The following is a 27,229-nucleotide window of genomic DNA, read 5'->3' on the forward strand; positions in this document are numbered from 1 at the left end:
ATTGAAACAGCTTTCCATGAATCCATAATTAATATTTTTTCTGGCAATTTGTATATGTGGATTTTATGATTTCATATTTGATGAAGTTAGTGGGAAGTTATTATCATCATTCTGGAGAATTAATACTTGTGTGTGTGGATTTAGGAAATTCCATAGGAAATCTAGTTTGAAAAGCTAATAATTGTAATACAATGATTTAATATATGAAGATTTTTCTCCTGTGTAAAATTTCTGGATAATGTTGGAGGGTTTTATTTTGAAGAGCAGTACTGACATACAAATATTTATTTATCAAGTCATTGCAAAGGAAAAGTTTTCTGTTAGTACATAGATAGCAATATTACTTTTTTCAGAAACCTCTTTTGCAAGACTTTGTGAGTTACATCATTGGGCATGTGATTATGTTTAGGATCATGAAAAATTCATTCGGTTTATTTTAGTATTCTTAATCCACAACATTGGTTTAATTTACTTTGAATGAAAATATGTTACTTTGATTAATGTAATGCTGTACTTATTGAATTTTACCATGTTTCAGGCTGTGAATGTTGCTCCTGAGGTGGTGGAAGAAAATATAGAACACCTGTTGGAATGTTTACCCAGCCGAGCTCGTTGGAAGCCTGTAGAGCAGTTTGTCTCTTTGAAGGGCCTTCAGTTGGTGCTTCAGTTAGTCGCTATGGTGCTCAATGAATCTTTCAGTCCAAAGTAAGTGCATTAAAGATTATTACGTAAATGATTTGCATTAGAGGTAGCGCCTACTGATTTGTGTGAAAGATGGCACCTCAGTGGCATGGTCAGTTTGGTCTTTGCCTGTCACCTTGGTGGCCACGAGTTTGATTCTCGAGCATTCCATTGAGGCGTCGGAGATGTGTATTTCTGGTGGTAGAAGTTCACTCTGGGCGTGGTTCATAAGTCATGTAAAGCCGTCGGTCCCGTTGCTGAATAACTACTGGTTCCATGCAACGTAAAAACACCATATAAAAAATCAGATTTACATGAGAGTCATTTCTTTATAACTTATATTTATTTTATGATACAGTAGTTGTAGGTATGTTGTATCTGTTCTTTTGTAACTTCTAAGTTGATGAGTGGAAAGCTCATGGTTGCAGATAGTTTTAAGATATGTCTAGTTGCATTTCAAAAGAAGTTCTGTAAGTTTGTTTGTTTAACTGTTAAAGTATGAGATTTTATGAATGTAGTTCATTCTTATAGGAATACAATTGTAACGATCACGAAAACAAAAGGGATTATATCCGATTGGTGTTGCTCTTGCATTTTACTCTTTATCTTTTTCCTTGATCTCACCCCACCTTGCTGGAAAAGTTCTACAACTTGCCGGGTTTCATTGTTTACATCTAATATCAAAGTAAATCCTTCAGGCTAACCTTATGAGAGTCTAGAGAAGGCTCAGGAGTTGGAAGGAACAACTTTAGTATTATATAGTATTTTCATTTGCAGAGTTTTAAATAGGTTCTCATAATCTACACCAATTGATGAATTTATTCAAGAAATGTCACAGTCCAGTAGTGTATGTTACTTGATCCATTTTATAAAGTTGGCTTTCATCATCGAATTTAAATTTTAGATGCATATGAAATTTTGTCCTTGCTAAGTTAGTTTTTTATTTATTTCATCCTTATAATCAGAATTTTTATTTTTATCTTTTTTTCCCTCATAGCAGTCCCCACTCTTTTCAATTCTCTTTTATAATGTTATCTTTTGAAGTACAGGCAGCCCTCGGTTAACGGTGGCATCAGTTAACAGCCATCCGGTTTTACGGCGCTTGTCTAGCGACACTGTTAACTGGATTTTCGGTGCCATCTCCGGTTAGCAGCACCAATCTCGAGTTAACAGTAGTGCCAATCTCTGGTTAACGGAGCCAATATTTGGTTAGCGGCACCATTTAGCAGGTTTTTAGTGCTGTTATTGCCAATTTTCGGTTAGCAGCATTGGCCGGGAACTAAACGACCTGCTGTTAGTCGAGGGCTGCCTGTAAAGTAACAGATTTCCTTCATGTGATAATGTATATATCATTTGGTCAACAAAGAGTTATTCATACTTTTTATCAACTATAGTATGTTTATTTATTCTATTTATTTATTTATTTATTTATTTTTTTTTTTTGCATTCCAGTATTTAATAAAAAAGTGGAATCTTAAGTATATGTTACCAAATTATGCATAGTAGAGCTTAGATATATGGAATTAATGTAGCAAATGGTCATTCACTAAGTTAGTTTTTTCACTAAACTGGGAATCAAGTAGAAGAGCTTTTTTTTGTAATTTACCTCATTATTTACTATCACTTAAATATCTTTGGAACAGTAATTGCCTTAATACTGTTGCTGAAATTGATAACAGGTAGCTTGCATTGAATATTAAGGTGAAAGATATTTCTATCACCATTGATTATTTCCCTTTTTAAATAATTAGGTTAAGTTGGTTTCATTATGCAGAGTTGGTACTATCAATGTATAATATTGCTTAAGATTTGGCTATAAGGTTTTCTTGTTAGTTCGTGTATGAGAGGTCTCGACTACATTTGTTCAAAGTTCTTGTTAGTTTTCTAAATCATTTGCTTTCAGTAGGACAGAAACTGCTGTTTTTGCCTTGGATATCCTTTATGTCATCAGTGTGGTGCCATCCGTACAAGCAGCCCTTTGTGACAAGCTGACTATTCCTGCTGGGGATGATCTATTGCAGACACTTGATCCACAGGTAAAATTGTGGTTTCTTTTTGTACATTTGATAATGATGTCTTAGTTTAGGTAAGCTCTTAAGAAAACATTTATTTGTTCCGACACGGGATACAAACCTTTCGGTCCTTTTACAATAGGAAGGTAACTAGTGGCAGCTGGATGGTTGTAAGCTTTCGAACAAAGGAGTTCGGTAGTTAACTGCTTGTCCGACAGTGCGCGCGCCTCGCGACTTTTAGGTGAAGAATCACTTTTGCTTTCGGCCTGCTGGTGTGTGGACGTGTTCATCGCTCTCTGCCCGTTTCATCGTCGTTTGCTTTTCATATAATTGTTTTCTCTTTCTGTTTGTATTGTGTGAAACTGAAGATTGTAAGTACAATTATTCATTTTCTCAATTATTATTATTGAATTGTTGTGATAAGGATCATGGATATTCCGCGCCCTCCCATTACCCGACGACTGTGCCCCGGGACTGAAGGGCGTAAATGCGGGAAATTCCGCAGTTTCCCTGAGATTGATCCTCATGTATTGTGTGTTCGGTGCCGAGGGTGGGAGTGCTCTCGCACCGAGCCCTGTGTAATTTGTGCTAATTGGTCGGAGGTGCAGTGGGGCTTGTATGAGGGTAGGAAGAAGCGAAGGCCTGCCAAGGAGTCGTCAGAAAGCTCTCACGCAACTCCCTTGGTGACAGATACTTCGTCTTCTTTCCTGTCCCCTGCTCAGCTCCCGCGTATGGCACCTTCCCCTTCGGGGGGAGGTATCCAGGTCCTTCTCCTCACCCGATCTGTCGAGTGTGAAGGAGGGCGCTCGGTACCCTGACGTTCAATTGTATCCGGGGTCTTCTGTTCCTACACAAATGCAAACCTTCATTTTTTACATAGATTTAGCTTGCGAATGCAACCATTCAAACTTATTGACAAGTTAATTAACTACCAACAGGCATCCTCCCCCTCAAGTGAATGGAACAGTTTCAACAAATGCCAAACGAAAGTTAGGTATTGTTCTTAAGGCCTAATATATTTATAACAGTGATAAAATCAATGCAACTGGTTTTAGGTCATTTGTACTTCCTTTACTGGAATACTTTTCTCCGGTGTGGATGCCTGCTTCTGCCAGAGATTTATCTCTAGAGTTGTTCGTGGTGTTAAGTCTCTGTTTTCTAATACATATTAGCAGTTATGACTTGGACCATTGAAGGATGGTCTCTTTGTTTGTGACTTTTTCATAAGTTTTATTTCAGCTGAGATCTTTCACATTCACAATTGATCCCTGATCCTCTTTATCGGATGAGAGCAACCAGATTCGCTGAACAACAGCACCAATATGCAGTAAAGGTGCCTTGCTTTCGAACTTGGAACTTCTCAGTTCTAGAGGTCCTTTATTCCTCACACCATTGGACTGTGGAATAGCCTCCAGAGGATGTTGTGCAGTTGGAACTTCAAAAGTTCAAGCAAAAATGCAATGCATTACTACCATAATACTATTCTTCTCGCATTTTGTTACATTTTTCTCTATTTACCTATTTATTAATTTTTTTTCTTTTGTGGTGAGTAGGAGCTCCTTTTTTTTTCTCTTCTCCTAATGAACACCATATTCTTTGGAAGCTTGAAATTCAAGTCAGTGGCCACTGTGAGCCTGTTCCTGTTCCATATGAATAGGTTTCATCTACAGAATAATAATATACAAATATAATAATAATAATAATAATAATAATAATAATAATAAGGCTATACAACTACCTAGAGGAGACAACACCATCCCCCACCAACAGAAAGGCTGCAGAAGGAAGTGTAGGGGCACAAAAGACCAGCTCCTGATAGACAAAATGGTAATGAAGAACAGTAGGAGAAGGAAAACCAACCTAAGCATGGCATGGATAGACTATAAGAAAGCCTTCGACATGATACCACACACATGGCTAATAGAATGCCTGAAAATATATGGGGCAGAGGAAAACACCATCAGCTTCCTCAAAAATACAATGCGCAACTGGAATACAATACTTACAAGCTCTGGAATAAGACTAGCAGAGGTTAATATCAGGAGAGGGATCTTCCAGGGCGACTCACTGTCCCCACTACTCTTCGTAGTAGCCATGATTCCCATGACAAAAGTACTACAGAAGATGGATGCCGGGTACCAACTCAAGAAAAGAGGTAACAGAATCAACCATCTGATGTTCATGGACGACATCAAGCTGTATGGTAAGAGCATCAAGGAAATAGATACCCTAATCCAGACTGTAAGGATTGTATCTGGGGACATCAGGATGGAGTTTGGAATAGAAAAATGCGCCTTAGTCAACATACAAAAAGGCAAAGTAACGAGAACTGAAGGGATAAAGCTACCAGATGGGAGCAACATCAAACACATAGATGAGACAGGATACAAATACCTGGGAATAATGGAAGGAGGAGATATAAAACACCAAGAGATGAAGGACACGATCAGGAAAGAATATATGCAGAGACTCAAGGCGATACTCAGGTCAAAACTCAATGCCGGAAATATGATAAAAGCCATAAACACATGGGCAGTGCCAGTAATCAGATACAGCGCAGGAATAGTGGAATGGACGAAGGCAGAACTCCGCAGCATAGATCAGAAAACCAGGAAACATATGACAATACACAAAGCACTACACCCAAGAGCAAATACGGACAGACTATACATAACACGAAAGGAAGGAGGGAGAGGACTACTAAGTATAGAGGACTGCGTCAACATCGAAAACAGAGCACTGGGGCAATATCTGAAAACCAGTGAAGACGAGTGGCTAAAGAGTGCATGGGAAGAAGGACTAATAAAAGCAGACGAAGACCCAGAAATAAATACAGAGACAGGAGAAAGACAGAAAGAACAGAGGACTGGCACAACAAACCAATGCACGGACAATACATGAGACAGACTAAAGAACTAGCCAGCAATGACAATTGGCAATGGCTACAGAGGGGAGAGCTAAAGAAGGAAACTGAAGGAATGATAAACAGCGGGCACAAGATCAGGCCCTAAGAACCAGATATGTTCAAAGTACGATAGACGGAAATAACATCTCTCCCATATGTAGGAAGTGCAATACGAAAAATGAAACCATAAACCACATAGCAAGTGAATGCCCGGCACTTGCACAGAACCAGTACAAAAAGAGGCATGATTCAGTGGCAAAAGCCCTCCACTGGAGCCTGTGCAAGAAACATCAGCTACCTTGCAGTAATAAGTGGTACGAGCACCAACCTGAAGGAGTGATAGAAAAACGATCAGGCAAAGATCCTCTGGGACTATGGTATCAGAACGGATAGGGTGATACGTGCAAACAGACCAGACGTGACGTTGATTGACAAATTCAAGAAGAAAGTATCACTCATTGATGTCGCAATACCATGGGACACCAGAGTTGAAGAGAAAGAGAGGGAAAAATTGGATAAGTATCAAGATCTGAAAATAGAAATAAGAAGGATATGGGATATGCCAGTGGAAATCGTACCCATAATCATAGGAGCACTAGGCACGATCCCAAGATCCCTGAAAAGGAATCTAGAAAAACTAGAGGCTGAAGTAGCTCCAGGACTCATGCAGAAGAGTGTGATCCTAGAAACGGCACACATAGTAAGAAGAGTGATGGACTCCTAAGGAGGCAGGATGCAACCCGGAACCCCACACTATAAATATCACCCAGTCGAATTGGAGGACTGTGATAGAGCAAAAAAAAAAAAAAAAATAATAATAATAATAATAATAATAATAATGTTGGTCTGCATTCCACTTAGCTTCTGGCTGCTGACAAGTACAGATGCCTTGTCTGACTTTCTGCCCGATTTTGTTGGTGGAACTTATCAAGACTAACTTTGAGTATTTCTTTCCCATCTTTGGTTTTTTTTATTGTGTATTTGTGTTATAATAATACAAGCCCTTTCATCAATCCTAGTAAACATTCAGGTTGGGTTTTCCCAGCAAGAATGAATACTTGTTTTTGTTGGAAATCTAGCAGCTTCTGGTAGTGTTTCAATAGTTGTGTCTTTTCCAAATTTTAATGCTAAGTAATCTCTCAATTGTTCAGATTAATAGTGCCTGTTGGTTAAGGGGGCTGGTCAGCTAATGCCATTTTTTAAGGACAGGACTTTGACATTTATACCTCTTAAGAAGGTGACTTGGGACATCTCCAAACCACATATGATTTTCGCCTCTGACATTTGGTTTTGTGACGCCAGTGCAACTTATCCCGAAAATAACAGTTTTTCAAATTCTATTTCCTCCCTTGATACTTGATATTAAGACCTGGGATTACTACTATATATAGACCTGATGCAGACCTCCAATCAAATGATAGTTTTTCCTAAAAGTAATTTTTTTGGTAGATATGAACTTTTTCATTTTGGTAAAAAAATAAACCCTGTAAATCAGGGGGGAAAATGTAAGAATTTTTTTTTTAATTTGGAAAAAAGGGCTCCATTTGATTGTTCTATAATGTCTTTCTAAGTTATATACCAAATTTCAATGCTATAGATCTTTCGGTTTTAATGACCTTTCACTAAAGGCAAGACTGATCAGAACAATGAGAAGTACAGTGCAGGTAGGCATATATAAACAATCATTACAGGATTAACAAAAGGTCCAGGTCACTTTGAAAGAACAAAAAACCTCCCATGGGCTAGATTAAAAATTTAAAAGCAGCAACCCACTCGTGGTCATAGGTAAGTTAGTCAGAATACAATTAATTTTGTTTTTGTACATGAACTTTCCTGTCAGACATATACTTAGCTTACGTCTCTGACGTCACGACAGAATTCAAAACTCGCGGCAAACGCGATAGGTAGGTCAGGTGATCTACCTTACCCGCCGCTGGGTGGCGGGTGTAAGAACCAAAGTACCTTTCTTGCCAGATTTTTTCTGTCGTCGGTGTCGACCACACCTGTTGTCGTAACCTCTTGACAGTTGGATTCTTTTCTCGTTTTTGCCCTGGATTGTTTCTACGGACTTTTGGTGAAGTACCTGATCTTTTGGCCTGGCATTCGCGATTTGTGGACCGTTATTTGACTTTTCTTTGGATATTTCTTTGGATTCATGATGTCTGATGTTGATACTAAGAAAACTGCTATGTTCAGAGTTTGTTGTATGACTGAGTGTAAGGTGAGGCTACCGAAAGCTGCGGTAGACCCTCACACAGTATGTTTGAAGTGTAGAGGGAATGAATGCACATTTAATAATCCTTGTAACTAATGTGAAAAGCTGAATGAGGATGAATGGAAGTCTTTGTCTTCCTACTTGAGGAAGCTTGAAAAGGATAAAGTTAGGAAAGCTTCCTCTAGGAGCAGTAGTAGATCTCGTATTAGCGAGTTGGATGTAGAAATCCCATTTTAGACGTAGCTCCTTTGTCAGTTTCAGCTCCTGCTCCCTGCATCGAAGCCGAAGATGCGCCTTCGGAAGTGGCCTCCATGAAAGCCACCATTCGCAGCATGGAGATGAAAATCAAACATTTGGAAGGTAAGAGTGATTCTAATAGTGATTTGTGCAGTTTTCCCAGTGCAGTGGAGGGTGCGTCTGATTGGCTCCCTAATGCTTCCAGGCCTAGACCTCTTCCAGACTCCCAGTCCCAGTGGAGGAGGAAAGTCGAAAGCCGCAGGAAGGTTAGGGAGCATCCCCACCAGTCAGGCGTCCCATCGGTAGCTCATGCTGCTCGTTCCCAGGCTACCTTGGACCGCGCCAAGAGAGAAGTCTTGCGCCAATGCTTCTCGTCTTCGCCTTCGCCTTCTCCTAAACGAGGATGGAGCTCTTCGGAAGCCTCGCGCCCTTTGAAGAGAGCCTGGAACGCTCCCTGCGCCCTTCCCTCCAGCCCTGAAGTTTTTTCGGAAGAGCCTGAGGTGGAAGCGAAGAAACGGAAGAGATCTCTTGAGTATCGTTCCCCGAGCAGAGATCGAGCCTCGTCACCTGTTCAAGATTTTGTGAAATCTCCTGCAAGGGTGTTGGCTAGTCTTCAGGCGCAGATTTCGGCTCTGGCTGGCTCTCTTTGCGTGTCTTCTTGTTGTAGGAAGGACGTCTCGCTTCCTGTAAAGAAATCCAGGCTCCCCTCTCCTGACTCTCGCTATTCGACGGAAGCGGCCCACTCGCCTGTGCGTTCGGAGTCTCGCAGGAGACTCTCTACTTCGGACAAGATCCCGGCTGCGTCCAAGCGCCAGTCGCCTGACAGACAGGATGTCTTTGTTTCTCCTTCAGACAAGGAGCAGGCTTCTCGTAGGAGATCTTCGCCCTACAGACGCTCTTCTCGAGACAGGATCGCTCCCCTTGATAGGCACCAAGAGCCTAGTAGGCGCTACTCGCCTCGTAGCTGCTCTTCGTCTCGCATCCACTCTCCTGTTGACAAGCGCCCTAAATCGGACAGGCGCTCTTCGCTTGACAGGTGTCAAGAGCCTGTTAGGCGCGTTTCTCCTGGCAGGCGCTCTTCACCTGACTTTCACTCTCCTCGAGTCAGGCGCCGAGATCATGGCAGACGCTTCTGATAGAAGTTTTTCTTCAAACAGGCGCTCTGCTCCTGACAGCCGCCATACTCCTGTTAGGCTCCAAGAATCTGGAAAACGCCCTCCTCAAGACAAGAAGGATTTTGCGAGTAGGCAAGTTCCAGAAGTTTTGTCTCCAAGAGTCAAACCTCATACTTCAAGAGACTTCTAAGGGTAGTCGCGCCTCTAAGGATCATGAGGGTTCTTCAGCTGAGGAAGAACAGGATCCCTCGGAAGAAGAAGAACCAAAAGACTCCTCTGTTTCCTCGTATAAGAGGTTAACAGATTTGCTCCTTCAAGAGTTTGGAGATATCCTTTCTCCTGTGGCTCCTCCTTCTCCTCTTTCTTTATTCTCCACTTCGGAGACTTCGAATGTTTCATCTTGTGTAAGGATGAAACCGACTATTTCCATGAAGAAGGCACTTAGAGGTTTTGGGGAATGGCTCCTTGCTAAGGAAGAGAAAGGGAAGACTGTTTTCTCTTTCCCTCCGTCTAAACTGACTGGCAGATTAGGATTCTGGTACGAATTGGGGGAACCATTAGGCCTCGCTCTCCCTTTGTCTGCTGACTCGGACTTCTCTTCACTGGTGGATTCCGCTCGTCGATCTGCCCTCCTGTCTGCCAAGACTACGTGGGGGATGAACGAACTACTGAAGGGAATGTTCCGAGTCCTGGAAGTTTTCAACTTCCTTGACTGGTCTTTAGGAGTTCTGGCTAAGAAGACCCAGACCCCGGATTCCCTGTCTCCTGAAGATCTTAACTGCGTCCTCACTTGCATGGACAAAGCAGTGAGAGACGGCTTGAGTGAAGTCTCTTCACTGTTTGGAGCCGGAGTGATGAAGAAGCGGTCAGTTTACTGTTCATTTCTCACTAAGGCAGTTTCACATGCACAAAGGGCCTCACTTCTTTATGCTCAGCTCTCTCCTCTTCTTTTCCCCAAGAAAATCATTCAGGATGTCTCGAGTGCCCTTTCAGCCAAGGCTACTCAGGACATGTTAGCCCAGTCGGCCAGGAAACCTCGCTCTGTCTTCCAACTCAAGAACAAGACAGAGACTCCTCTGAGGCAGGAGCCCTTTCGAGGAGGACCCGCTGCCAGAGTTTCTTCAACCAGAGGATCTAGACCTTTTCAGAGAGGTAAAACCTTCTCTAGGTCAGTCAGAGGGAAGAAATAGCAATCAAGGACTCCAGACATCAGTGGGTGCCAGACTACTGAAATTTGCCAACGTCTGGGCCCACAAAGGGGCAGACAATTGGTCCCTATCGATTGTCAGCAAAGGATACCTCATTCCCTTCTCGTCAAGGCCACCATTGACGACGACTCCGAGGGAGTTGGTGGCCAGGCACAAGGATCTCATCATGAATCAAGCCCTTTCTCTAGCAGTAGATCTGATGCTAGAGAAGGAGGCTATAGAACTAGTGGAAGATCCCCGCTCTGCGGGTTTTTACAACAGACTATTCCTAGTTCCGAAGAACTCAGGAGGATGGAGACCGGTTTTGGATGTAAGCGCCCTGAACGTCTTTTTGGAAAAGAGGAAGTTCGCCATGGAGACGACTTCCGCAGTGTTAGCGGCTCTTCGTCCAGGGGACTGGATGGTGTCACTAGACCTTCAGGACGCTTACTTTCATGTGCCGATCCATCCTTCTTCATGGAAGTATCTGAGATTCATGATGGGAGGAAACATCTTCCAATTCAAGGCCTTGTGCTTTGGCCTGTCGACTGCACCCCAAGTGTTCACGGGGTTAATGAAAAACGTGGCGCAGTGGCTACAGTTTGAGGGAGGGTAGTAAGGGTGTCGTCCTACCTCGACGACTGGCTAATCAGAGCAGAGTCACAAGAAAGATGTCTGGAGGACCTTCAAAAGACCCTTACATTGGCAAGTTCTCTGGGACTTCTGGTGAACTTCCAGAAGTCTCAATTAATCCCCAGTCAAGAGCGGATCTATCTGGGGATTCGGATAGTTTCTCTGGCTTTTCGGGCTTTTCCGTCACCAGAGAGGATAGCTCGTTGCTACGAGAAACTAACGACCTTCCTAGAGAAAGATGCATGCAGAGCGAGGGAGTGGATGAGTCTGCTGGGGACACTCTCCTCATTGGAGCAATTTGTTTCTCTAGGAAGGTTGCATCTCAGGCCTCTACAGTTCTTCCTATACCAGAACTGGAGGCGTCTCTCCCTAGATCTGGAGTTCTCCTTCAAGATCTCAAGGGGAATCAAGAGGGACCTTCGGTGGTGGACCAACCCACTCCGATTTGTGGAAGGAATGTCTCTGTACATGCCGAACCCCAACCATGTGTTGTTTTCCGACGCGTTGGAAGCAGGTTGGGGAGCGACGCTCGGGACGAGAAGTGTCAGGCACCTGGAAGGGGGATCAGGTGTCCTGGCACATCAACAAGAAAGAGTTGATGGCAGTTTGGATGGCATTAAAAGCCTTCGAGCCCCACGTCCGAAATGCAATAGTTCAGGTCAATTCGGACAACACCACAGTTTGGCGTACATCAAAAAACAGGGGGGGACGCACTCCTTCTCCCTGTACGAAACAGCAAGGGATCTTCTGCTGTGGTCTCAAGCAAGGAAGATCAGTCTTCTCACCAGATTCGTACAGGGAGAAAGGAACGTCAGGGACCGATCTCCTGAGCAGGAAGAATCAACTCCTGCCTTCCGAGTGACCCTACACTCAAAAGTATGCCAAGACCTGTGGAGAAGATGGGGCAGGCCTCACATCGACGCCTCTTTGCAACAGCAAGGCAAACGCAAGGATTAAGAACTTTACTGGCTGCCCACCCCGATCATGCACCCACCAGGGCAGTATCAGTTGGATGTCGTTTTCTCCATAGACTGTACCAAGGTCTAGAATGTCTACGCCTTTCCCCCCTTCAAAGTACTGGGACAAACCCTCAAGAAATTTGCTATCTCGGAGATGACAAGAATGACGCTAGCAGCTCCGTTCTGGCCCGCCCAAGATTGGTTCACAGAGGTACTGGAATGGTTGGTGGACTTTCCAAGAGCACTTCCACAAAGACAAGATTTGCTCAGACAACCCCACTTCGACAGGTATCACAGAAACCTCCCCGCTCTCAATCTGACTGGCTTTCGACTGTCAAAAGTCTTGTCAGAGCGAAGGGGGGTTTTCGACAAAAGCTGCTAATGGCTATCGCCTCAGCTAGAAGACCTTCGACCCTTAAAGTCTACCAGTCGAAGTGGGGAACGTCTTTCGCCGGTGGTGCAGGAACCAGAAAGTTTTCCTCTTCCAGTACCTCTGTGACTCAGATCGCAGACTTCCTAGTTTTCCTCAGAGAAAAATGCGGTTTGGCAGTATCTACCATCAAGGGCTACCGGCAGCAAAAATGCGGTTTGGCAGTATCTACCATCAAGGGCTACCGGAGCATGCTGGTGGCAGTGTTCAGACATGGGAACTTAGATCTTTCGAATAACAATGTTCTGCATGATCTATTAAGATCTTTTGAAACTGCCAAGAAAACTTCGACCGAAGTTCCAAGTTGGAATCTGGACGTGGTTCTTCGTTTCCTGAGGTCCTCTAGGTTTGAGCCACCCTAGTTAGCCTCCTTCAAAGATCTTACGAGGAAAGCTCTGTTTCTCATGGCTCTGGCTTCTGCTAAAAGGGTTAGTGAGATTCATGCCCTAGAAGGAAGAGTAAGGGTTAGTGAGATTCATGCCCTAGAAGGAAGAGTAGGTTTCAAAGGAGATTCCGTGATTTGTGCCTTCCTTCCTTCGTTTTTAGCAAAGAATGAGAACCCCTCAAATCCTTGGCCAAGGAGCTTTGAGGTTCGTGGATTATCTGCCCTAGTAGGGGAAGAACCCGAAGGAACTCTTTGCCCTGTTAGGAGTTTAAAATACTACCTTCAGAAGAAGAAAACCCTTAAGGGAATTGAAGACAGACTATGGTGCTCTGTAAAGGAAACCAGTAGACCATTGTCTAAAAATGCGCTGTCTTCATTAGAAGTCTAGTGAAAGAAGCACATAGATCTTGTAATGAAGAACATTTCAAGCTCCTAAAAGCAAGGCCACGAAGTGAGAGCCATTGCCACTTCCTTGGGCCTTTAATAAGAATATGTCTCTTCAGAATCTGATGAAAACTACATTCTGGAGATGTAATTCAGTATTCGCCAACCACTACCTTAAAGACGTCAGTATTACGTATGACGAGTGCTTCGCATTAGGCCCGTACGTATCGGCGGATTCGGTGCTGGGGCAGGGAGCTGGAACATATCCTTAGTAGTTTTTTCCCTTGTTTTTGGTATTGAGTTCATATAGTTGTATGAAAAATGATGTAGGTAGGCATCTTTTTTCTTTTCGTAGTACTAATATCTGTAGTTTGGTTAGGTGATCGGATTTGCTTTGAAGCTCCCTGCGTTGGTAGTGGACAGGTTCTGTCATAGAAGAGGGCGAACCCCCATTGACATGATCCGACTTGGATTCTACTAAGTAAGCGGATATCAAGTCCCATTAGTAGACCCAAAGAGTCTTTTCAGCTGTAGGTCACGCCCTCGCTGTAGCTCTTATGGCTATGCAGACTAATACACAGTACCTATGAAGTCTTCAGCCTAAACAGGTAAGAACCAAGGTTATTTTTATCCCACAACAGGTGTTGTTTACCTTTTCTTTGTTATTTTCTGTCTCTTACCCTCCACCAAGGGTGTCAATCAGCTAAGTATATGTCTTGACAGGAAAGTTCATGTACAAAAATGATATTGTTATTTTACAATAAAGTTATGTACATACTTACCTGGCAGACATATCCGATTGATGGCCCGCCCAGCCTCCCCTCAGGAGACAGGTGTAAGAGAAAAAATCTGGCAAGAAAGGTACTTTGGTTCTTACACCCGCCACCCAGCGGCGGGTAAGGTAGATCACCTGACCTACCTGTCGCGTTTGCCGCGAGTTTTGAATTCTGTCGTGACGTCAGAGACGTAAGCTAAGTATATGTCTGCCAGGTAAGTATTTACAAAACTTTATTGTAAAATAACAATATCATTTTAGTCACAAAGAGGCATATATAAAGACAGTACAAAATTAGCAAAATCCCAAAGGCTAGATTAAGGATTTAAGAGTGGCCAAACACACTGGTCAAAGACAAGTTAATTAAAAAAACAATACACTCTATGTTAGTAACAACATGAATTTACAAAAGTGTTCAGACAATGAGTGAGGAATGAACATAAGATATAAGACAAAACAAGCACTGTCTTGAGACAGGGAACGATGCTGAAGCGAACTTCCTGAAAGAGACTGATTCCTAAGGTCCCAGCCTTTGGAAGGCAAACGAGAAACACGTCCGTGGACCAGAGTTGCCTTACGTTCTCGACCATCAACCACAACACGTTTGCAGAGAAAAGAATCTTTGGAATGTGCAGGCGACACTGTTGTAGCAGGCACCTTCAACCTCTTAATTGGAGCCTTATCATCTTTACGACAGACTGGAACAGATACAGGAGATGGAGATGGTTGAGATGGAGGGCTAACACTTCCATGGTCACGTACATGTACGTGTAAGGGAGAGACATGGCCATGTAGAGAAGTTGGCTAAGTACTCTTCTCAGTTGCAGAAGCCGACACCACAAAGTCGATAATATCCAACGTTTGACTCAACGACGATGAGGAGAGAAGGAGATGAGGAAGCTGGAGATGGAAGTGAACACCTACTCCCTCTATGGCATCTCTTGCTAGAAGGAGGAAAGGAAGAATCACTCCTCCTTCAACTCTTCTTGTCAAAAAGAACAGAATACCTTTCTCAAAAAATAGTCCAGCCTCTAAACCATAGCTTAAAACAATGTCTCCGATGGCTCAGCGAAAGTTTGTGATGACATCATAGGTGAAGATGGAGATGACATCACAACAACGGGAGGTAGAGACGCCACCGCAGCTGATATCGTAGGCTGAGAGGATGCTTGGAGTAACGTGGTGACATCTCAAATGGCAGCGCTGGTCGATGGCCTCACTGGTGGAGTGATAAAGGGCGACCCACTAAGTGTTGACTTCGACAAAGGCGTCCTGCTAGGAGACAGCACATGAGAGCGTAAGTAGTGTAGGGGGCTGGGGGACAGGGGGGAATACAAGCAGCCAAGAAATGCGAGAGTTGGCCATCCAACGAGGGGCCACCCCATAGGCCTAGAGATGCCCAAACAGCCGCCATCTTGTTTGATTCGGAATCAGATATAAGGGAAGCAGAAGGCATAGCCTTCTCCCTCTGAGGAAGGACATTATATCCTGCGGGAGAGTGGCTACATTAAACATAATCTCATCCTGTGCAAATCCCAATATTTCATACAACAAATTGATGGAAGAAAAGGAAGGAGACAGCGGTACAGCTGACACAGAGGGAACGCTTCTGGAAGAAGGGTGTGCTGAACCATCCAAATGATGAGCGCGAGAAACCGTCCCAAGAAGGACAAGTGGATACTCTACGATGCTCCCTCTTCTTGTAGGACCCCCTCCACTGCAACACAGGCCAGGAACGACATTCTGGACAAGGATTAGTAATGGTAAAAAACTTAGATCGGCACCTAATGCATGTAGTATGATATGTAATGGTAGCAGCCAAAATCCTGGAGCATGGAAATCCCTGAATGCCCGGGCACATGTTGACAAGGTCAGAAGAATTTGAGGACTCCATGATAATCAACAAGGCACACACACAAACTGAAAACAAAAAATCACAAGCAAACAAGCAACTGGCTTGGGAAGGAGAGAGCAAGCGACTAACTACTCTCCAAGGTGGTCAAAGAAAATCTGACGCGTCACAGAGTTCTACGCCTGGTCGGTGACCAGCTTCCACCTCGTATAAGCAAGAGTTGCCAGATGCCACAGATTCCTTGCTTTACAATCTGTTGTTTTTAACCAGTTTCCAGGTGGCACAAGACAATTATCCTACTGTTAAGACTTCAGGTTTGTTAGCTATGAAAAATACAATGATTAAAAATTTGTCATATCTTATGTGATTCGAGTTGTGCAAGTTCACAATAGAGTGAACTTTTCATTGGAACCTAACTGATTATGCGTAAGTATTTCACAGACACGCAAACACAAAATTTTTTAATCCTGGAGATGCCCTGCAAAAATGTTTGTTTAATTTTTTATGTAATTTGTAAGTTTCAAACATTTATGTGTAAATTAAATAACATTAAATAATAAAAATAATTCTCTCTCTCTCTCCTACTGAGATGAGAAAATTTTTATGATTACCAAAGATAGAGCTCAAACTATTAACACTTGACCTCATTGTTTGGCCTACCTCATTGTCAGGTGAAGCGATAAGTCTAACAGAATCATCTTTGTACATTCTTACACTGATCTTGTAACATTACAAGATCTGGTAATATTGCAAGGTCTGGTAACACTGCAAGTTCATACACATTTTGCGAACATAAAATGCCTAGAGTATCTCGCACTTCTGCAACCCTACACTTGCTATTACTCATAATAAGTACTGAATTAAAGTCATGTACGCCTGACCCATCCCTACACTGATCGCAGCTAACTATGAACCAGTCATACCCCTACAATTAGAACATACAGTATGACTGTAAAAATAAAGTTTAACACTTAGATGTTTGCAGCAAAAAGTGCAGCGTCTTGTGTTCGTTGAAGCTGATGAAGCCGCGTTGCTATGACTGGATTAATCTTCCATAAAAATGCAAACACATTTACAATACTAAAAGTAAGATTGCTGCCCAATACGACAAAGAGCTGTCGAGCATCAGTATGCACTGGACGGCAACAAAGAAAGGAATGGCTTGGTGTTGCAGGGAGCTCCGTCGCTCCCCAAATGGGCTGGGCCGAATCTGGTTGTTTTTTCTTTAAACAACCGGTGACAAGCTACAGCTGTCTAATTTCCTAGAGACCATTTGGCTTGTTGCCTATTGTTTTTGGGTGTAAATTCTGCATATATATGTACTTAAGGATATGTGGCTATTTTATATGTATGCTTATAAATGGGGTATTTTAATGTTTGTATTGAATGTTTAGGATTCAGTGTCGGTAGGTTTGAAAGGTACATGCAAATATTAGTTTTGCAGGTTACTATGAAACAAATGACTGTTTACAATTGTGTGTGGGGCCTCATTTACAAGACAATCATAAATTTTACCAAGTTATACATGATTTTTCTAATACATAATAATTAATTTTATATTGCAAAAATTATAATTATAGTTCATGCAATAGCTTAACAGATAACTAAAATCAGTAAAATTTTGAGCACTATATTTGTTGTAAAATATTTACCAAAGATGCAGTAACTTTTTTGGATTATACATATTTTTTCTAATATTTCTTTGCTCTTATCTTTGCAAAATTACCATAATCATAAAAGATAAGAACTAAAACCAACAGCAACCCCTGGGTATATTTATGAGTAAATATATAAAAAGATGTCATGTGAGAGAGAGACACACTACATGCCCCTTGAAGTCAAGTACACAACTGAATCATGAGATGGCTAGAATCAGTGAGCTGAGCCAGTCTAAAAGTTGCCTTTAGTAAATATATGGGCTATAGAAGTAATGGAACCTCCTTCCCACCCAATTTCTCCAAATTGATGGCATGTAATATTGTTACTCACCTGGAGGTAATCTGTCCACCACTCAAAACCTGTTGTTACTCAAATGAGGGTATCCCTCATATGAGGGTATCCATCCATTAAGGGTTAATTGGTTTGAGGCATAAAGGAAAGAGAAGAGTGTGGCCTTAGGCGAACTCAAGACTGAATTTTCAGTAATTATGGGTAGATTTGGATAGTGTTAGAATTATAGATAAATTGTTCTTTGGTTATAATGCTCTACAGGCAGTCCCGGGTCATTGGCCATGCAGTTTTATGGCGCTTGTCTAGCAATGATGAAAACTGGTTTTTCGACACTGATCACCACTTAAGTAAGCCCCACAGATCACCTGGGATCGGCACTATTATTGATGGTTTTTGATTATCGTCATACCGGGAACGGGACTCCACTGATAACTGGGAACTACTAGTATTTTATTGTTCAGATTTGATATTGTGTATATGGCATACAAAAAGTGTTGCGTATAAGATACAGCATTATATGACGACAAGTTCTCTTTTCATGGCACTTTTCACAAGGAATTATCTTGTAGCACTTTGCACAATTCTTTTTATAACAAATGCAGTTCTCCATAAATTAAGTTTTTTAAATGCAATTTGCCATGGATGCTGTAATAACAAGAATCATCTGTACAGTACTATATGAATATTTCAAATCCTAAAAATATAATCTGGAATCTGAAAGAATTGTTTCAGCATTTCAGGTGAAGAATTCTCAGCCTGTTGTTCCTGTTTGGAACCAGAGATTAGATTTCTGGAGAGGTAAATATGTGACTTTTGAAAAGAAAAAAATCTTATTGGGAGTGGATTGCTCAGTTTTTAGCTGAGTTTTGTTCTTGTACAGTAATGAAATAGGTGTGATATTCTTTTTCTATTAGAATGAGGTCAAATTAGCTCTTTTTATTGAGATTGAATTTACTTTCCCCCCTTTTCCATAATGCTGTAACTCCTTATTTTTGTTTGAATTGGTATTGTTTTATCAGGTATGTTTTGCCTGTAGGTACTGTTGAGAATTTTTAGCGAAATAGTGTTATTTGATAAGATAATTTTCCTTGCGGAGTACAGAAACTTTTTGGTATATAGACACTTTCCCCGCGGGGGCGGGTTCAGTTTCAACTGGCTTGATGATAAGTGAAAATCACCATTAACCAAAGCTTGGCAATTTATGGTGCTTATGGCACCTATAAGCAGTTAACCCTCTTACGCCGAAGCGGTAAAAAAAAAATTTGTCTCCCGTGTGCCGGAGGTGTTTCAGAGTGAGCGCGGAAGCGGAAAAAAGATTTTTTTCAAAAAATCACAGCGCGCTCAGTTTTCAAGATTAAGTTCATTTTTTACTCCTTTTTTTGCCATTGGCTGAAGTTTAGTATGCAACCATCAGAAATGAAAAAAATTATCATTATCATATATAAATAATGCGATATATGATAGCACAAAAACGAAATTTCATATATAATTGTATTCAAATCGCGCTGTGCGCAAAACGGTTAAAGGTAACAAGTTACTTTTTTTTTTTTTGTAATTTACACTAAATATAAAAAAATAATGCATGAATTCGTAACTCGCGGACGTAAACAAATATTTTTTTCAAAAATTCACCATAAATCTAAATATTGTCCTAGAGACTTCCAATTTCTTTCAAAATTAAGACAAATGATTGAATATTACTATACTGTAAGAGTATTAGCTTACAATTGCAGTTTTCGACCATATCTGACGAGTTAATGTTGACCGAATGTTGAATTTTTTATATATATATATTTTTTATATGCAATTATTTCGGAAATAAGAAAAGCTACAACCTTCAAATATTTTTCGTTTTATTCTACATGAAATTGCGCACATTTTCATATATAAAACTCTATGAAATGCCTAATATGAAACGGAGCAAATATTCCGAGAATGGTACGTACGCATTTCGGAGATTTGTGGCGGAGAATCCGCGGGCGGAGGGAAGGAAAGATTTTTTTTTAAATTCACCATAAATCTAAATATTTTGCTAGAGACTTCGAATTTGTTTCAAGATGAAGATAAATGACTGGGTATTACTAGACTGTAAGAGTTTTAGCTTACAATTGCGTTTTTCGACCATTTCGGTAGAGTCAAAGTTGACCGAACGTGGTTTATTTTCTATTTATCGTAATTTATATGCAAATATTTCAAAAAATGAGAAAAGCTACAACCTTCAATTATTTTTTGTTGTATTCTACATGAAATTGCGCACTTTTTCATATATAAAACTTTATGTAACGGCTAATCTAAAATGGTGCAAACATTACCACAATCGCACGCATGATTTTTTCGGAAGAGTTACCGCGTGGACGTAAAGAAAATGTTATTTTTTTCATAAATTCACCATAAATCGAAATATTGTGCTAGAGACTTCCAATTTGTTGCAAAATGAAGATAAATGCTTGAATATTACTAAAATATAAGCGCTTTAGCTTACAATTGCGTTTTTCGACCATTTCGGTAGAGTCAAAGTTGACCGAAGGTTGAAATTTTGGCAATTATCGTTATTTATATGAAAATATCTCAAAACTGATAAAAGCTACAACCATGGGTTATTTTTAGTTGTATTGTGCATGAAATTGCGCACATTTCCACATATAAAACTTTATATAACAGCTAATTTTAAAATGGTGCAAACATTACCACAATCGCATGTATGATTTTTTTCAGAAGAGTTACCGTGCGGACGTAAAGAAAAAGTTTTTTCATAAATTCACCATAAATCAAAATCTTGTGCTAGAGACTTCCAATTAGTTGCAAAAATAAGGTAAATGATTAAATATTACTAAAATATAAGAGTTTTAGCTTACAATTGCGTTTTTCGACCATTTCGGTAGAGTCAAAGTTGACCAAAGGTTGAAATTTTGGCAATTATCGTTATTTATATGAAAATATCTCAAAACTGGTAAAAGCTACAATCATGAGTATTTTATTGTTGTATTCTACATAAAAATGCGCACATTTTCATATATGTATAATACTTCATGTAACGGCTAATTTACAATGGTACAGAAATTATGTCAAAGTGACAAAATAATTTCCGAGATGTGTCACAGATACTTTTTAGTGCGGCAAGAAAGAAATTCGCGCTTGCGCGGCTGCGTAACGATTGTAAACAAAACAACACCTTGATCCGTGAACTCCCAGCATCCCCCAAGGCGCGTGATTCAAAAGTTTTAGGCTGGTAGGCCTATAAATATTTTTCCGCGAATTTAAAAAAAAACTTGTAAGTCGACGTAAAATACGTCCAGTCGGCACACGGGAGACAAAAAATGTCGACGTAAAATACGTCCAGTCGGCGTAAGAGGGTTATGTATTGGTGCCATAACTTTATTATCAGCGCCAATAACGGGAAATCGATTTTAAAAACTATTGCCATTAACTGAGTGTGCTGATAACCGGGGACTGTCTGTACTTCATTTTGATAGGTTTAATGATATATGGGTCAGTTTATACATTCCACTCACTTATATTTTTAAATATTTTAAACAGGAAGTACCAGGGTATGCCATACTAGTAGCATGTATTCATGAGAATCCTCAGTCTGTGACAACTTCCCCCGAGGTGCAAAAAGCAGCCCTGAATGTTCTTATTAACTGCCTTTGCGCCCCTATTAACAGGGTAAGTGATTTTGTGTGGTTTTGTTTTCTATTTTTAGAAGCACTAGTTCTCTTTTGACTGTATTCTTGTGCAATGTCTGTAGTATATGTATTACCAGTTATAAGTGGATTTATATAAAACTGTAGATTACATTTTTTTTTTTTCATAAACTGCAGTGTTTCTAAACAGAGCACAGACCTCTATAGTATCTATTAATGCTGAGCTTCCCAGTATAGTGGTGTGTGCCAAGAGTTTGCTTGCTCTCCATATTGGGATCATCATCAGTCACTGTTTTTGTTTAAGTAACTTACCAAGTAATTACATAGCTAAGTATTTCTAAGTACCGGCAGTTAAAATTTGAAAATTGCGGAAGTAATTTTTCTGTTTCGGTGTAGGTCGGTACCCTGCCCACTATTGGGGGAATAGGTAAACAACTTGGCAAAGAACCTCAAGTTTATTTCTACTGGCTTCCGACAAAGGTCGAGAGCTGTAGCTTTCTTTGAGTCTGGATTTCATCATTCGCCGAGAGTTTCCAGTACCTTCGGTGAAGTACTCTGATTCTTTTGTCATTTCCATTCGACGTTCATTAACTAGTCAGGCGTGATTAACAGTACTTTGACCAGCTTAGAGCTTTTAGTCTGTTATTTTGAGATTTTCTCTAGCGATGTCAACTGTAGTAAGTCAAGTGTCTGTTTTTGCAGCAAAGTCTTTAATACACGGTTAACTTCAGCAAAGTATGATTCCCATTCTGTTTGTGTTAGTTGTAGGGGTCAAGTTTGCACTATTGATTTAACTTGTAATGAGTGTATAGGCTGGGATGAAAAACAATGGAGGGTTCTATCTTCTTCCTGTTCAAAGTTAGAAAAAGATAGGAAACGTAAGGCTACTGCCAGGTATGAAAGGACTTTAGCTAGCCAGGAATCTTCCTCTGAAGTGCCTGTGATTTTTGTTTTGTCCCCCAAACCCAGTCTTTCCTCTTTTCCACCTAATCCTGACCTTTCCAGACCATTGAAAAGGCCTGCAGTGGACTCTTAATCATACCGTCAGGTAATGCTTAAGAAAGTAAAGGAGGTTAAACCTTCTTGTAGATGCTGGGATAGCCCAGAGACTTTTTCTTCAGACAATTCCGATAAACTTCCGGAAGGAGATTTTTCCCGCTCTGTAGCGAGATGTAAGCGTCCAAGATCAGTGCACACTTCGGCACCAGTGTCGCATTTGGCCCTTCAAGCTGTACCAGTTACAAGTTCATGAGTGGCCTAGGACACCAGGGCACGAATTGTCCCCTGCTGTAGCTCCCTTATGTGCTGTTCCTATTAACCATTTCTATGTTTCTGAGTGCCCATCAGCGCCTAAGACTTCGATGCATGAGTGCCCATTGGCGCCTGAGACTTCGATGCATGAGCTCCCATTGACACCTGAGACTTTGACGCATGGAATTTCAGGGGCGCAGGAGCGCCCATTAGCGCCCGAGCTCCCTTTTCCACCTGAACTGGATTTGTTGGTGGTGCTGATTCTGCCCGCGGCTCCTCGTATTTCGTCTTCTCTTTTGGTCGGCGTCGCCGACCCTAATTTGTCTTATGTATCTTCTGCGTAAGAGGAGATTGCTACAGAAGATTGTAAACCCCCATCAGCTTATGAAGCCCTTTTGCAATTTTTCTTGAAAAGTTATCCCAACTTTTTCAAGCCAGCTAATCCTGCTCCTCCAGCTCAACTCTTCAGATGAGTAAAGTTTCTTCAGTCTCATGATCTCCCTCAGTTAGTGCTTTCTATTTCAACCAAGAAAGCTTTGGGTGAGGTCAAATGTTGGCCAGCAGAAAAGAGAACACAAGGGAAAGCAGTCATCTCTTTCCCCCTTCTTGCTTGAATAAGAGAAGACATTCTTATTATTTCACTAGGGAGCCTCCCTCTTTGGTTGTTTCTGCCTCTGCTCAAGGGAACTTCTCAGGACTTATTGAGTCGTCTTGGAGATCAGATTTCACAGCGGCAAGTCAGGTTTTCTTCGGCTGAGATCAACCACCTCCTTCTAAATCTTTTTAAGATTTTAGAAGTTATTAGATGTATGGACTGGGCTATTGGCTCCCTTGGTAAGAAAATTCAGGACGCTTCTTCAGCAATTTCTCCATTGGTTTCTTCCGACCTTTTAGGAGTTCTCTTGTGTTTGGACAGAGGTATTAGCGATGGTTCCCACCAAATTGCTTCTACATTCACAATGTCAATTCTTAAGAAGCGTGAGTTATGGTGCTCCTTCACGGCCAAAGGAGTTACTGCAGTCCAGAAATCAGCTCTTCTGCTCTCACCGCTTGTTCGCAAATTCCTGTTTCCACAGGATGTCGTTAGAAGGATTGCTTCTGATTTGTAGAAGTCATCCCAGGATTTGCTCTCCCAATCATCCAAGCATTCCAGGGAGACTCCAGCTGTCCTAAGGCTACTTCTCCCTTGCAACAGTTACCCTTCCATGGGGCAGAGACAGCAATCCAAGTCAAGAGGAAATGTCTGCTTTCCGTTCAAAACAATTAAGAAGCCTTCCTCCAAGCCCGCCACAAAACAATGAGAACAGTCTTTCTCATGCAGCAGTAGGTGCCAGACTCCATCATTTCTGGCAAGAATGGAGCAGAAGAGGAGCAGAACAATGGTTGGTAGAGGTCATAAGAGTGGGATACTCGATTCTGTTCATCGACTATCCACCCTTAGTCAAGCAACCCATTACGTTGACAGCATACTCTCTTGGCTTAGAGAAGTACTCCACTCTGGCTGACGAGGTGTCTGCTCTTCTTCTAAAAGAAGCTATCAAGAGAGCGGAGGACCAACAGACTGAGGGCTTTTAGAACTGACTTTTTGTGGTCCGGAAGTCTTCAGGTGGCTGAATGTGAGATTTGTCTTCAGAGATCAAATCTTCAGTTTCGGGCCCTATTCTTCGGCCTATCTATGGCTTTTCTCAGAACTTTATCCTCCATCGAACAGTTCATTTCGCTGGGCAGACTTCATAAGAAAATCCTTCAGTTTTACCTTCGGTCCCAGGGGAACAAGAAAAAGTTCTCAGATGACTTCGTGTTCCCGATTTCACTGGAAGTCAAACAACATCACGTTTGGTGGAGATCTGAGAAAAGACTCTGGAAGGAAAGTCGCTTTCCCCTCTGAACCTAGAGCTCAACTTGTTTGCAGACGCATCCGACATAGGTTGAGGAGCACTGCTGGGCAACAGGGAAGTCTCAGGAATATGGAGCTCGGCTCAAAAGGCTTGGCACATCAACCTTAAAGAGCTGACTGCAATCAGTCTAGGTTTACAAGTTTTTGTTCCAGAAGTCCGAGGTCGGATAGTGGCAGTAAACTCGAATAGCACTACAGCCCTCCAGCCCTCTCGTACATTGCCAAGCAAGGAGGGACCCACTCTTTCTCTCTCTGTGAGGCAGCGAGAGACCTTCTCCTTTGGGCCCACTCGAATCACACAAAGCTAGTGACAAGGTTAGTGCAGGGCAGGATGAATGTGTTAGCAGACCAACTCTGTCGCAAATTTCAGGTCATCTCTATAGAATGGAGTCTGGACAGCGTTGTGTCTAGACCTTTGGAAGTTATGATAACATTTGCAACCGCCAACCGTCACCGGCTTCCACTTTATTGCTCTCCAGTACCGGACCCAGCGGCATGGGTAGTGGATACCACACTTCTGGACTGGTCACACAAGGAACTTTATGCCTTTCCATACCTAGGAATGATCAGGGAGGTGTTACAAAAGTTCCAGTCACACGAGAATGTATCAATGACCCTCATAGCTCCTTTCTGGCCTCTCGGGAATGGTTTCCGGACCTGGTATGTTTGTCAGCAGATTTTCCCAGGTTATTCCCCCAAAGACAAAAACTGCTCAGACAACCACGCATGCCAAGGTTCCACCAAGGACTATCTACTCTGGCTCTGACAGAATTCAAACTGTCGTCCGACTCCTTAGAACAAAGGGTTTTCGGAGGGCAGCTGCAGAGGCGATCTCGAAATGTAGAAGAAATTCATCCTCCAACATCTACCAGTACAAGTGGAACATTTTCCAAGCTTGGTGCAGAAGAAATCAAGTCTCTTCTCAAACATCTCTGACAGAGATCGCCGATTTTCTTCTATATCTAAGGATGTCTAGAGGATTGTCTTCTTCTACAATCAGAGGATATAGGGCTATGCTAAGCTCTGTATTTAGGCACAAAGGATTGGATTTGTCTTCAAATCAAGACTTATTGGAGTTGATTAAGTCTTTCAATACCTGCAAAGGTAAGGACACTTTGCTGGTATCATGGAATTTAGACGTAGTCCTGAAATGGCTGTCTAGTCCTTTTGAACTTCTAGCTTCTGCCTCACTCAGGAATTTAACTAGAAAGGCACTCTTCCTGATTGCTAGTCCTCGGCTAGAAGAGTGAGCAAAATTCAAGCCCTAGATAAAAGGGTTGGTTTCTCTAATGGAGATGCTTTAGTCTCATTTACTTTAGGCTTCCTCACTAAGAACGAAAATCCTATGAAACCTTGGCCTCCTTTTACTATCAAGAACTTGTATAGTGTAGTAGGAGTGGAGGATGAAGAGAGGACTCTCTGTCCAGTGAGAGCTCTGAAGTTTTACATGCACAAAACTGAAAACATTAGAGGAACTTCCAATAACTTGTGGTGCTCTGTTAACCCTTAAACGCCGAGCATCTATACAAAAGTGTCTGCCTTATGCCGGCGGTGTTTGGGAGTGAGAGTCGAAGCAGAAAAAGTTTTTTTTTTTTTTTTTTTTTTTTTAATCACTGCACGCTTAGTTTTCAAGATTAAGAGTTCATTTTTGGCTCCTTTTTTTGTCATTGCCTGAAGTATTGTATGCAACCATCAGAAATAAAAAAAAAATATCTGTATCATATTTGAATATTGAAATATATGAAAGCACAAAAAAATATTTCATATATAATTGTATACAAATCACGCTGTGAGCAAAATGGTTAAAGCTAATGAGTTTTTTTTTTTCATTTTATTGTACACTAAATTGCAATGATTTTGGTATATAACAAATTGTAAAATGATCAAAGCAACACAGAGAAAATATTATCACAATATGATGCATGAATTCGTAACGCTCAGACTTAAAAAAAAATCATTTTAACAAATTCACCATAAATCAAAGCACTATTGTGCTAGAGACTTCCTGTTTGTTGCATGGTGTTATTTTATTAATTATGCATCTTTTCCATAAATCCTTTAAAAATTTATACATTATTTCACTATATCCAAGAATATTGTATGCATTCTCATATTATTGTATTATAAAATACTATGGCAAATTTAAGCCAGTATTCCGCGGAGCGGCCATTGTTGTGGTTTGAAATCAGCTGATGAATACGAGACTGAGTTTGTTTCACCATAACGCAATTCTGAGCGAATTCTCTTGCTTCTAGTTAGCATTAACGAATATCTAGATACTTGACTTATATGAGACAAGGTTATTTTTCCTTATACATACTTGACTTATATGAGACAAGGTTATTTTTCCTTATACAACGTGTTTTTAGGTGGAAATATTTATTGAATATGTCTCGTTGTGAAATCGTAATACGAACTTTACGTTATGTATCTTATATCGGCGTGAAACCAACAGTAAAATGTGTTTTTTCAAGCACAGTAGTTTTGATTAAAATGATATCCCAATTTTATCTACGGTTGTGTTTGATGGCATACGTTTACTGCAGTTTTATCCTTGTTGCCGATGTACGATAATAGTTATTAGCAGCTTGAACAGTTTTCTCAGCTTCAGTTATAACTAGGTTTAAATTTAACAATATATTTCCCGATTGATCTTTGATTTATATATTGATCTCTGATCTATAGCGAATAAAGTTATTACATTAAGATATCTCAGT

General features: G+C 41.2%; 1 protein-coding gene across 4 annotated transcripts in view; it reads left to right on the top strand.

Annotated features, from left to right (window-relative positions):
• Positions 1 to 27,229, top strand: part of LOC135212973 (DDB1- and CUL4-associated factor 1-like) — a 287,714-nt gene that overhangs the window by 165,091 nt on the left and 95,394 nt on the right. For 3 of the 4 annotated variants that reach the window (XM_064246733.1, XM_064246734.1, XM_064246731.1), the window contains 3 exons: positions 539 to 705; positions 2,585 to 2,717; positions 21,258 to 21,386. In XM_064246733.1, coding sequence (XP_064102803.1) covers positions 539 to 705; positions 2,585 to 2,717; positions 21,258 to 21,386 — 429 coding nt within the window. The remainder of the gene's footprint in view (positions 1 to 538; positions 706 to 2,584; positions 2,718 to 21,257; positions 21,387 to 27,229) is intronic. The other variant, XM_064246732.1, reaches the window with a different exon arrangement.

Source organism: Macrobrachium nipponense, chromosome 42, assembly GCF_015104395.2.
Source record: "Macrobrachium nipponense isolate FS-2020 chromosome 42, ASM1510439v2, whole genome shotgun sequence".
Lineage (NCBI taxonomy): Eukaryota > Metazoa > Arthropoda > Malacostraca > Decapoda > Palaemonidae > Macrobrachium > Macrobrachium nipponense.